Genomic DNA, 11,556 nt, shown 5'->3' with positions numbered 1-11,556 from the left:
GCTGATGTAGTAAAGGCAGCAGTGACAGCAGTCATGCATCACACCCTCATATGGCAAACATAACACTGAATCGAGGGCCTCTTTTTTGTGTTTGGGAGTGTGCGTTTGTGTGTGTGTTTGGGCTGGGTGGGAAAATGTGTTTGGTGACCTTTATCCTCTCTGGAACCTGGGTCATCCTCATCCCCACCCACTTCTGATCACATCCAGTTTTTCTGTTACTCCTCATTGTTACAGCAAACCAGATGCCACTTCTGATGCCATTAATGTCATTTGAACTCGATCAGTTAAATCATGTCAGTTCTTCACAAAATAATATGTCTATGTTAAATAGCCCACCCAAAGTCACTTTACAGCACGAGTTTTAAAATCTTGCCAGGAAACTTTGCCCCCTGGTGGCGCTATGTGGTATAGGGATAAACTGCTTTAGTAAGCTAGTGGCATTATTGTCACATCTAAAAGCAATGTTAACCGTGGGGGAAAAAAGCAAAAGGGAAAAAAAAGAAAGAGAGTGAGACAGATTTCCATATTTAGAAGAAATACTATTTTTCATGTGAAGACACAATAATGTCAGATATTGTTAAGGCTTATGATACAATATGATTTGCTCTAATGGATCTGGGCATTTCTGCAGCTTGAAGCTATCACTACAAATTTATCAAAGCATGAGACCAATAGTTTACCCTGCCTCCTCCCAGATAGATCATGGCACGATTACATAACATACTAAGATGTCTTAACTTGTCTCAGTCGTCTGATTTGAATACAGTCCCACGGGCCTCAGTTTCAAGAGCCTCCACTGACACTGAAATGGGCAGACTGGATGTTGTGGAGCTCCCTGAGCATGTCTGCAGGCCTCCACATATATTTTTGCTTTGTAAAGATCTGACAGGATCAGTTTAGATTGACAAATTAGCTAATTCAGGCACAGTGCAGTCAGGAACAGTTCTGAAAACCTTTGAGAAGATTACTACTACTGGGTCTTCCTAAAATTCAGACTTTTATACCCCCTTAGAACAACTGGTGATTTAATTAATCTCATTATGAAAAAAATGTAGATACTTGTGGGTAGATTCGTGACACATTTTACTCAGTGCTTGCACAGCAGAAAAATATACCGGAGACCCTCCACTCGCTATTGTAGTGACCAGTGAGTCTCAGCTGCATCTTCAATTCCAGATGGTGGGTTTTGGTTTGGGTGCTGGAGGTCTCTGGGTCTCTTTACCATGGGAGCAGATGACTTTTCTGTTCAAGAATTCTGGCTGAGTAGTTGGTAGGATGGCAGGTAAGGACATCTTGTATCAACTGCTGTTTGCTTTGGCAGACTTAGGCAGAACCAGTGTGGTGGGACTTTGGCACTGAGTCTGAACAATGTCAGCTTGACTGATTTATATGGAGCATTAGTGAAAGCAGATGAACCTCTACAGCAGTATGAAGAAATTAAGCTTTTGGGCCAGTCTATGCTCTATTGATAATGTAATGTTACAGACAAGTTATTGATATTTTATTTGCTTTAAAGGGGCTTTTGTTCATTAAAATCAATCTGCATTCCACATTTTTTCACCTGCAAGTTCATGGGCACTTGTACACACTGGAGTTCTGCCAGAATTTATGAAAATTAAAAGACTGCATCCACTGATGCGAGTCATTCAGTATGACATGAGTAATTACTTTGTTGTGTGTGAGCCAGGCAGCTGTCACTGCTGTGTCAGAGCTGACCCTTTAGCTGGCCGACATAACGCTTGCAGCAGATGACTGTAGGTTCAAGTAGGTTTTGACAACAAAACTGCCGCCTGATCAGTCAAAATAAACTCAAAGAAATACAGAGCAAGAGTTACATTGTTTCGCTGCCAACAGAAAAATTGAGTGTAATTATTCTTCAGTTCTCTTATGACGAGGAAAAATAAGAAGGGCCTGCATCAACCTGAAGGTCACCTTTAATGGCTTGACAAGGATAACAAGTAAATAAACATGGACGGGAGCTACAGCAGAACAAGGTACTGTCATAATCAGTGCATGGACCTGAGGGACAAACTCAGTTGTTCTATCCAGGCTGTATTTTGGTCTTTTTGGACAGCCCTGGAAATTTTATGGCACAGAATGAAATAACAGTAAACTAAAAAGTAGTAAATACAAGCACACTGTACATACATGTAAACAGTAGCTTCAAATGCCTACCTATGACTAAAATCCATAATGCTGCATGTGCGGCATTGGAGACATCAGCAATAGGTGAGAAACGAAAAAATAGAAAAGAGAAGGTTTTATTCATTGGTACTTAAAAAAATAATTGAAATGACTACATTAGATCTACATTCCAGCTCAGGACATGAAAAGTTTGAAAACACATGGCGTTATGGTGAGCAACAGAATGTAACTCTTAAACTTGTGAAAATAATTTTTTGACAGCCCAGAAACAAGTGGAAATAAGCAGGAAACACAACACTGACGCATTATCATCTTTTAACCAGACACGGCGAATGTGTTAGAAAACAGCTTTTGCATTCAGCACAAATCTGTGAACCCTAAAACTATGCACATCTGACATTTTGAGGTATACCAACACTTACTATCCTCCTTTCTGGCCCTCAAACAGGGCCCAATGGCTGTTATATCACGCTTCACAGTCACCACATAATGCACAACCAACCAGATAACAACTAACATTTGTCAAAACTACTAAAGGGGCAACTGTGGCTCAGGAAGAAGAGCAGTCATCTGCCAATCGTGGCTTCCCTGGACCACATGTCAAAGTGTCCTTGTGTATGACACTGAACCCTATGTTGCCTACTGATGCGTCCATTTGTGTGTGAATGCATATGATAGGTGAGAAAAGCAATATAGCCTGCAACATTGTATTTACTAAGATATACTGTATGAATGTGTGAGTGCCTGGATAATCTTATTATATATATATATATATATATATAAACTTATTGTGTAAAAACACTTTCATTGGTAAACTTGATCACAAAAGTGGTGTATAAGTACAGTTCATTTACCATAAAAAATCGGTGGCACATGCAGCAAAAAGAGCCAAGACAAAGCCATGGAAAGAAGTTACGACGAAGAGATAAGTTCCGTGAGCAAGACATGGATCAAGATTGAACATCAGATGGGGTTTCACTTCTGGAGAGAGCATGAAGAAAACACAGGATGACAGACAGAGACCGAGTTAGCTTCATTGTTGTTGTCATTGAGTAATAACTGATGGCAGATTGATAATTACGAAAAGAATATGATCATGATAATTTCTCCCTCTGCTCTGTGTAAGCTGTAAACAACAGGAGATTGAAGCTGTGGTTGATTCTTATAATAGAACTGATTAAATATGTTTATATACTCAAGACATTTGCCACAGAGCTCTGCATCACGACTATGCCTTAAAATGTGCTCCGCTATCTTGCAATGTATGCCAATGTAATATATGCAACGTTCATTACGTAGTATATATATGTTCAGTTCATAAGGATGCAACATTCAAAAATTCAAAAATTCATATCATAAAAATTCAACTACATTACAGATAAAGTTGTTCATCACATATCATCACATATATCATCTTATATATAAAAACATACAGTCTTATCCTTATTAGGTTCTGTAACATCTCTTGACATTTTTTTGTAGCTTCTGGAGCTTCTGTTTCTTTTTGTCAATCTCTACAACATAACAACATATTTATGTGTATAGCTATGCATATGCAGGCCTCAGATGGAGGTTTGTGGCGTTACGCACAACAGCTGTGGGTGGAGCCAAAGAGCAAATTCTCCGGTGATGCTTTAAGCAACATTAGCTTTTATTTTCTGGCCACTTTCTGGCCACTTTTTCTTTTTAGTTCAAATATGCATTCTCTTTGAACGTATTCACTTTATCTGCTGCTGATTTCAAGCAACAACAAGCTCTGGGGTTGTTATTCTTTTTTAAGAAAACAGCCTCACATGGCGGGCAAAAATGACTTAGCAAAGAACCCTGAGACAAAAACAATTCAGATTGAAAAACAAGAACAGTGAGATGAATCTGGGACACCCAGAGAGGAACAAAAACTGATGTATTCTTTTTCTTGGAGTCATCAGTAAGAGTGACGTTTTTCAACTGTAAGTGCTTTGTTTATAACTATTTGTCCACCAAAACAGAGACAACTAATTTTCCATGAAATCTAACTCATTATTTCTGTACTATAGTCTTCTCTCCTAATCAAAGTCAGATCTAATTAAATGATAATACTAATGTATGACTAAATGGGACATAGGTACCTTGAGGCTTTACCAGAATGTCTCAACATTTCTGATCCAATGCACATTCATAACAGAACTAACCAGTTTTACAGACATGAAAAGATATCTTGTTAAATGTAAAAAAACAGAGAAAAAATAGACTGTACGTCCTCAAGTGTCACTCTGTATCCTGAGAGATTTCAAAATAATAAACTACTATGGTGAAATGATTCCTATAGCTTGCCAGAAATAACATGATTTTCTACCCTCAAGTATCTGCCACATGAATAATGAAGAGTCTGCAAAATATAACCTGCATAAATTTGAAAAACAAAACAAACATGCATATCAGTGAGACTCCAAGTTATTTGACTTATTTTGTCTTATCTTTGCAGATTCTTTTGAAATGAAACTGACTGACATGGGAGCCTGAAATTGAGCTCCAGTGACGGGGCTGCTGGCGCCTGCTTTCAGCCTGACACATCAGGTCAGACACACAATGAACTATCAAAGACTACCGGGCCCTGTTGGATGTCAAGACATGTTTAGAGCTGGTGTTATCAGAAGGAGAGACAGGAAGATGAACTATCGAAGGACACAAAGACAAGTTTCATACATATGTGTATGTATATACTACAGCACATACATGTGCTAACAGTCTATAGAAAAGTCTACAGAAAGTTTATAGAAAATGGAACCATACATTTAGCTTTTAAATCTTTTTTTAAAGGTATTCTTGGCGTGCTTGGAGATGTTCAGTTACTGATTGTAAATGCACTGCCGGAGGCTGCCTCTAGATGGCAGTCTTTGAGAGCATATTCTGTGGCTGAAGACGTTCAAAATTGTATCTTTTAGGTATTCTCCTGAGCACTTTGAGGATGAAAAATATCTGGTAAGCAGCTAATTGTACCTTTGGCGTTGAGCACACAATTGCTCTGCATGTTCAAAGAGCTACACTTCACTCTTAAACATCAGTCACAGAACTACATCAGTCACTTTGCTTTTGCTTAGACTTACTGCTTAGAATTACTATGGCTCAAATAAAACATGAAATTGGATTTAGATTTATTTTTTCATCAGTGCATATAGTGCACAGAAATATAGAGAAACCTGTAAAAAAATACAAAAGTTCCACAACAGAAATGTTAAGCGTTACAAAAACATTATTACTATATTAATAGAAATATTATTACCTTGAGTGAATGCCTGGAATTATTTAAAAAGATTTTAGCAGCATTAAATGGATCCTGTTTCTCCAGGTGTTTTGGAGTTACGTCTTTAAAATGTTCCTTCTTAGTTTGTTCTGAGCAACAATTCTTCCTCATTCATCTTAGCTTTTTCCAGCAGTGAGTTCAACTGGAGCTTTACTGTTGTTTTAGTGTGATCAGCAGATTTTTCTTTCTCACGCCAACTTTGAAGGTGCACCTCCTCCCTCTACTTTTAACATCCTGAAACGATTTTGACCAAAGCTTCTGCCAAATAAAACAGCTATTCACTGCTGTTTGGAAGTAAATAACACCTGTTTCAATGCACAAATGCTGAGCTTCTTAGCTTTAGCTACACAAGAAAACACATTATCATATCTTTCATTTGCCTGTTTAAGATATTTAATCCTGCGCTGTTCGTGAAAGTTATTTTTTTTTCATTTTAAGGTACAAATCACAAAATGCACAAATGAAATTCTTTGATTAAAAAATATCTGTATCTTCATGTGCAGGTGGTTGAGTAGCTATTCCAAGATAGTAGCTACAGAAGCATGCAAACACACAAATAGTAATGAATACAAAGCCGTGCTCATAAACACATTCAGTAAACAATGTCATAGAAAACGTAGATTAACATGCACGTATTGTGAAAACATGGAGAGGAGATCGAAAAGCAAAATATTAGCAAATGTGTGGGAACTTATCCTCATTTCAAAGCTTTGACGAACAAAAGTTTCTGGGGACTCTGTGTCATTACTCCAATATGTCACTCAACAAGGCTTTAGGGACTGAATTTAAACAGGCCTAGATTATACTTCTATATTATGCATGGCTTTTATGCATATGAAATGGAGACAATGACCAAAATCTTTGATCTGGGCGTCATTGTGACTGCTGCATTGAATGCTGCTAAAGCGTCATAAATCTAAAGGGTAACCAGGATCAGGAAGGCAGTATTGAGATTATAAAAAGGATCGGTGGAACCTGATATCTTCCTAAGAGATGTAAAGTAAAAGGAGATATTCGGTCTCCTGCATTAGATGCTCATATTTTCACAAGGTTAATGACTATATATCTACATAGAAATGGCTATTCCATCGGAGCAAAACAATTTTTTCCATGATAAGATAAAATATCAAGATGGTAATTTCTTCCCAATTAAAGAGTTATAAAGTGTCCAGTGTGAGTAAAAAGTCACTGAGCAGACATAATAAAAGGGTCTTCACCCTATCTTGTTCAGCATGCCAAGATCATAATCCCCCTCTCATAGAGTTTACTGGTTTGCAAAAAATTGAAATAATAATTTGAGCAAAATTTGTTTTCTTGATTAGTTTCAGACCAAATTTAACTAATGTGTGGGTTTTATAGTAAGTCTAATGGCTTTTTGCAAATATAGCAAATAAAATACAAGAACATGATTGAATAAAATCTTCACATAATAATATTATAAATACAATATTGGTACATACTATAGTATAAAAACTGGAAGCTTTGTTTCTATATCTGACCTCAACGTGATCATTATAACTACCTCGTAAACACATAGAGACTCCTCATTTAGGATGAAAATATTTAAATTTCATCAGCGTTTAAGCACTCTTACAAACTCATTCAAGAGACAGACATACACAAATAGCTTTAGTGAAAAGATTTATTTCATTCCTCAAACTGCAGTGTCAAGGTAAATACAGAGGAGTGCTCTGTGTATTTCATTAAGCTATGTGTCCCTATCCTTGGGTGAGTCATCCTTTGATTCACATTTCTAAAGAGGCCGGTGTAAAACTGAATGCTGTTGAAACACGGAGGGGCTTTGGCAACAAAGAGGGGATATTTCTGCCAGGATTTAAAAACTAACCAAACTTTGATCTTAAGCAGATTTACCGAAGGGTAATACCCAGGCATACAGACACACATCTGTTAATACATACATGCTCACTGCAAAGGAAGCAGTTTTTAAGGTATGATTACGAGATGGAGGGAATAATTCTGCTCTTAGAACTACTCGTCAGGATTGGTCTCTAAACAGCCTGCTGGCCCATAGGTGTGAAAAGTTTGTCCCACACCTCAACCTTTATGATGGCTTTGCCCATGGGACACATAGTGGCTTTTATGTCAAGGTAGTTACCCACATAACTGATTCCTGACCCACTGGCTTCCGCCCGAACAAACCCATGCTCTTGCTCATTCTTTTCATAGTACATCTCTTTGTACAAATCCTTATCACATTTACGGCCCTTTTTATAGATGCCAATAGCAAACCAGTTCTTGTACAAATTGCGGTCCCAGGGAATTGAGAACATGATGGCAAGAGTCTCAATGTAGTCATTCTGGGACCTCTCGAAAAGATCGTAAGTCATCACACCAACACTGCCAGTTGCCTTTCCGCTGGACTTGGTGAAGGTGCAAACCTCTGTCTTCAGGGGGCGCACTGTGGGCTGAGGTGGGTTGTATGACTCCCCATTCTCAAGGTGTACCCTAACCAGTACACAAAAAAAGATACGTTGCACATATTTTGTCTGTTTAAAGAATGTTTCACGAAAGCCAGAAAATGTAACACTACAACACAGCACTTACCTGGGGTTGATAAGGCAGTAATTGTTGGTGAGATTTGTAATTTCAATTGTCACACTTCTCTTGCTAGTCACATCAGCTGCAACAGCTTCGGCTGACTCCGTCATGCTGCAATAGTCTTGAGATCCGCTTGTAAAACAAAGGTAATTTAGGTGTCAACCTGCTGAACCAGACAGAAATGAATGTGTGTGTAGCATTCCTGTCCCTTCCAGAGTGCACTGGGAATCATGAGAATTGCACTAATTACATTAAAGAGTATTTCCCTGATCTCTGCTCTGCTGACATACTCTATTGGCAGCATCACACTGACCTTCAAATGCACATATCGACAAGGGCTGAGCATGAATGAAACATTTCACAGGCTAATGAGATTTCAAAACAGTTGTAAACAATCAGAGAATAGCGGCAGCCTCATAAGAAAGTGCACCACTTCAATTACAGCTTTCAGTACCATACAATAATGAAGAGACTGAAAACATGAAAGAAGATTATCTATTCTTTCTCGAATAAACACAAGATACAAAGGAAAGAATGCCTCATACACTGATAACTTAATGATCTCTAATACATATCTTTTCCCCTACATGCATAATGTTTTTGGCAACTTACCTGCTCAGAAAGCGTTTCAAGAGTGAAAATGGGAGAAGTTACCTTCCTGGGAGGTGCCAGTATCATTTCAACATTTTTTTTAAAGGATGTCAGCCCCTACCCTCCCACTGCCAACATAACTAATTCGGATGAGCTACACCCTCTTTCTAAATACATTTATCAACAACACACGGTCCACGCAAACAAGAACTGAGAGCAAATATTTGCGTGATTTTCCCCTTTTTTGATCAAACAACCACACCCTTCTGTGAAAGAGTTTCCCCTCGGGATCTCAAACACTTTCTTTAACTTGAATATTCAGTCAAGCACATCTGTGGTGTCTGGTTGACTAAATGAGGTGGTTTTGGGTATCTGTTTCCTGTGGTTTGTTATTGTGCAACAAAGATTGCAAGTCAAACAATGCAAGTCAGGACAGAGATCCCTGGAGCTACTTTAGTCCTACTCTTTCTTTAGCTGAACCTCTTGTTTCCCAAATTCCACACAATAGGACAAGAATGAGAATCTTACAGTCAGTGAAGAACAATCTTGTTATTGTGCCTATTAAAAAAACATCTATGCAGATATTCCATCTGCTGTCACTCATTAGAGTTGGATGGATCCCGATAAGAGATTAAAAAATAATTACTGTTCATCAGTTATAATGAAACCATACGGAGTGAAAACATATTCCACACAAAGTAATACAAGCATTGGGTCTGAATGTTTTATTACCATAATCACAGAGAAGGGAGTGTTCAATGTACATGAGTCCAAGACACAAGTTAATGGGGAATCAATGAGCTGGCTGTCAGATATTGATATCTTTCAGCAGACACAAAATACAGATGACAGCAAAATCAGTCTTCTTCCCTTGAATGTTTTTCAAGATGACAACAGTGGTCACATCAAATGAAGTGTATTCACTCTGTGGAAAAACCCCACCAAAGTATAAAAAAAAAGTAAGCTCCTGCTAGAGTGCTCACTAACGACCCATTTTATCATAGACCTCTACTTTAACAATAGCATTCCCAACTGTAGACATTGTGGCTCTTAAATCGACATATGTTGCTCTATATTCCAACCCAGACCCGTTAGCCTCAGAGCGGGTGAAATTGCTGAGATCTTTCCCATCATACATCTGGTTGTACAGATCTTTGTCACAGGCACGGGAATGCTCAACCACACCCACAGCCAGCCGGTTCTTGTACAGGTTATGGTCAAAAGGCACAGAGAACATGATGGCCATGCGCTCGGAGCAGACCCGGCTCTGCATATGGAACAGGTCATAGGTTAGCAGGCCAACTGCGCCCGTGGCAGTGTTGTCATCCTTGGTGAAGGAGCACACTTCTGTCAAACTGATTCGAACTGTGGGCTGCGGTGGATGGTAAGAGAAACCACTTGTCATGTATACCCTATAGAAGAGACGAAGAGATAAATCCTTACCATCACTACTAATCACAACTTATATGACACCCTTCCAATACTTTTGATTAAAAATCAACGCACACTTTACTAAGTTCTGGGTAGCTTGTCAATGTACTTTTTGAGTGTTGGGCTTTCCAGGGTGAAACAGCTTATGCTGATGGATGGAGTGTGACTGAAAGTACTACTGTAGACTTCTAAGTAACAGTGAGTGTACCTGCATGAGATGTGCAATGAGGCAGTACATGTCATTGTATGATGGATAGGTGGATGCTCTCCGCAAAGTAATGTCACACATGAAAATCACCCATCCAAAATATGGCCTGTCCTGCCAAAGCTAGATAAATGTAGAAGCATGACACAAATTACAATAGACGTGAATCATTTCTATTTACTTCCTTGTTTATTTGTATTTATTCTCACCATTTTCCTAATAATGAGAGCTGTAAAAAATAAAACATTGTTAGGAAATACAGGAAGTGGCGTCTGTGCTTTTCGGATCTCTACTAAAGTTTATACTTTTAAGATGCATTTGCAAAATAAAACTAATATCACAGATTTGTCTTGCCAGAAGTAGATAATAGTTTTTTATATTATGTCAAAGTTTCAACTATTCATTAACTTCCATGTTATATAAAATGTATCTCGCTGTCTATTCTTGTTTGATCTTAAATGTCATTTTCATTTAATCAGTTTTACATATCATAAACTTGCAGCTACATTTAGAGACTTACTTGGGGTTGATGAGGCAGTAGCTGCCGCTGAGATTGGTTATTTCTATGGTGCAGTTTCTGTTAGTAGTGAGAGTGGCTGACACAGCCTCTGCTGTTTCCGGCATCTTGACTGCAAGTGGAGAATGACTTAAAGTGCAGAACAGAATATCTTCCATATCACCATTTAGCAGGCGTTGCCTCATAATTGTATATATTTTTACGTGAATCTACACTTACAGATAGCATTTAGATTATACAGCAAGTCACATTACATGAGATGTCAAAACCTTTAGTGGTAAAATACATGTTTGTATTGTCAAAGCAATCATTTTTCCCGTCAGTTACAACCCTCCCGAACTAATCTTATCTCAGCATGTGTGTGCATGGGAACGCATTTTATAAGAGAAAAATTATCAAGACACAGTTAAGTAATATTCTTGCTATAAGTAGGTGCGATTATATTTACCTTTTAGAGGTTCACACCAGAGTTGTGCCAGACAGCAGCGTCAAGTTCTTTTCCTCAGATCCTAAAGAGAGGAAGAGAGAGTCTCTCTTTTCTGATTACACCTCCACAGTACTTGTTCCAACACAAACACAGGCGTGTCCACTGAAATCTAAGTACACATTGTGGAGAACCATATCTGAAAAAGAAGCGCTTTCGGGGTCTAACACAGTCATGAATTAATTAGTCAATATTTTCTATTTTATGTCAACCTTGCCTGCACATTGTTCACGAGTAGCATAGACATAAAGAATCACTAACTTGATGCAGCACATTATTGCAAAATCATGCCAGACTACCTCCTCTGCAGGTTATTTCAGGTGTTGCTTTAGTTATATTAT

The 11,556-nt window shown here is 38.3% G+C and overlaps 2 protein-coding genes across 2 annotated transcripts; both read right to left on the bottom strand.

Annotated features, from left to right (window-relative positions):
• Positions 1-7,393: 7,393 nt before the first annotated feature.
• Positions 7,394-8,630, bottom strand: apnl (actinoporin-like protein). The gene is made up of 3 exons (XM_072368456.1): positions 8,608-8,630; positions 7,994-8,133; positions 7,394-7,894 (listed from the first exon to the last, which is right to left on the bottom strand). Exons 2-3 carry the CDS (start codon positions 8,095-8,097, stop codon positions 7,438-7,440), a joined length of 561 nt encoding a protein of 186 aa, XP_072224557.1. The 5' UTR covers positions 8,098-8,133; positions 8,608-8,630; the 3' UTR covers positions 7,394-7,437.
• A 658-nt stretch (positions 8,631-9,288) lies between these two features.
• Positions 9,289-11,298, bottom strand: LOC140273658 (uncharacterized). Its single transcript, XM_072369292.1, has 3 exons — positions 11,180-11,298; positions 10,735-10,860; positions 9,289-9,990 (listed from the first exon to the last, which is right to left on the bottom strand). Exons 2-3 carry the CDS (start codon positions 10,836-10,838, stop codon positions 9,561-9,563), a joined length of 534 nt encoding a protein of 177 aa, XP_072225393.1. The 5' UTR covers positions 10,839-10,860; positions 11,180-11,298; the 3' UTR covers positions 9,289-9,560.
• Between the last annotated feature and the right edge of the window lie 258 nt (positions 11,299-11,556).

Source organism: Leuresthes tenuis, unplaced genomic scaffold (assembly GCF_036924035.1).
Source record: "Leuresthes tenuis unplaced genomic scaffold, fLeuTen1.0.hap1 SCAF_17, whole genome shotgun sequence".
Taxonomy (NCBI): domain Eukaryota; kingdom Metazoa; phylum Chordata; class Actinopteri; order Atheriniformes; family Atherinopsidae; genus Leuresthes; species Leuresthes tenuis.
The sequence above is the reverse complement of the archived record's forward strand: the minus strand, read 5'-3'. Positions and strand labels throughout refer to the sequence as shown.

Excerpts from the sequence above, each read along its gene's own strand:
- apnl (XM_072368456.1), bottom strand. The coding sequence starts at position 8,097 with ATGACGGAGTCAGCCGAAGCTGTTGCAGCTGATGTGACTAGCAAGAGA. Across the intron at positions 7,895-7,993 it reads TACTGCCTTATCAACCCCAG|GGTACACCTTGAGAATGGGG; the intron begins GTAAGTGCTGTG and ends TGTACTGGTTAG.
- LOC140273658 (XM_072369292.1), bottom strand. The coding sequence starts at position 10,838 with ATGCCGGAAACAGCAGAGGCTGTGTCAGCCACTCTCACTACTAACAGA. Across the intron at positions 9,991-10,734 it reads TACTGCCTCATCAACCCCAA|GGTATACATGACAAGTGGTT; the intron begins GTAAGTCTCTAA and ends TCTCTTCTATAG.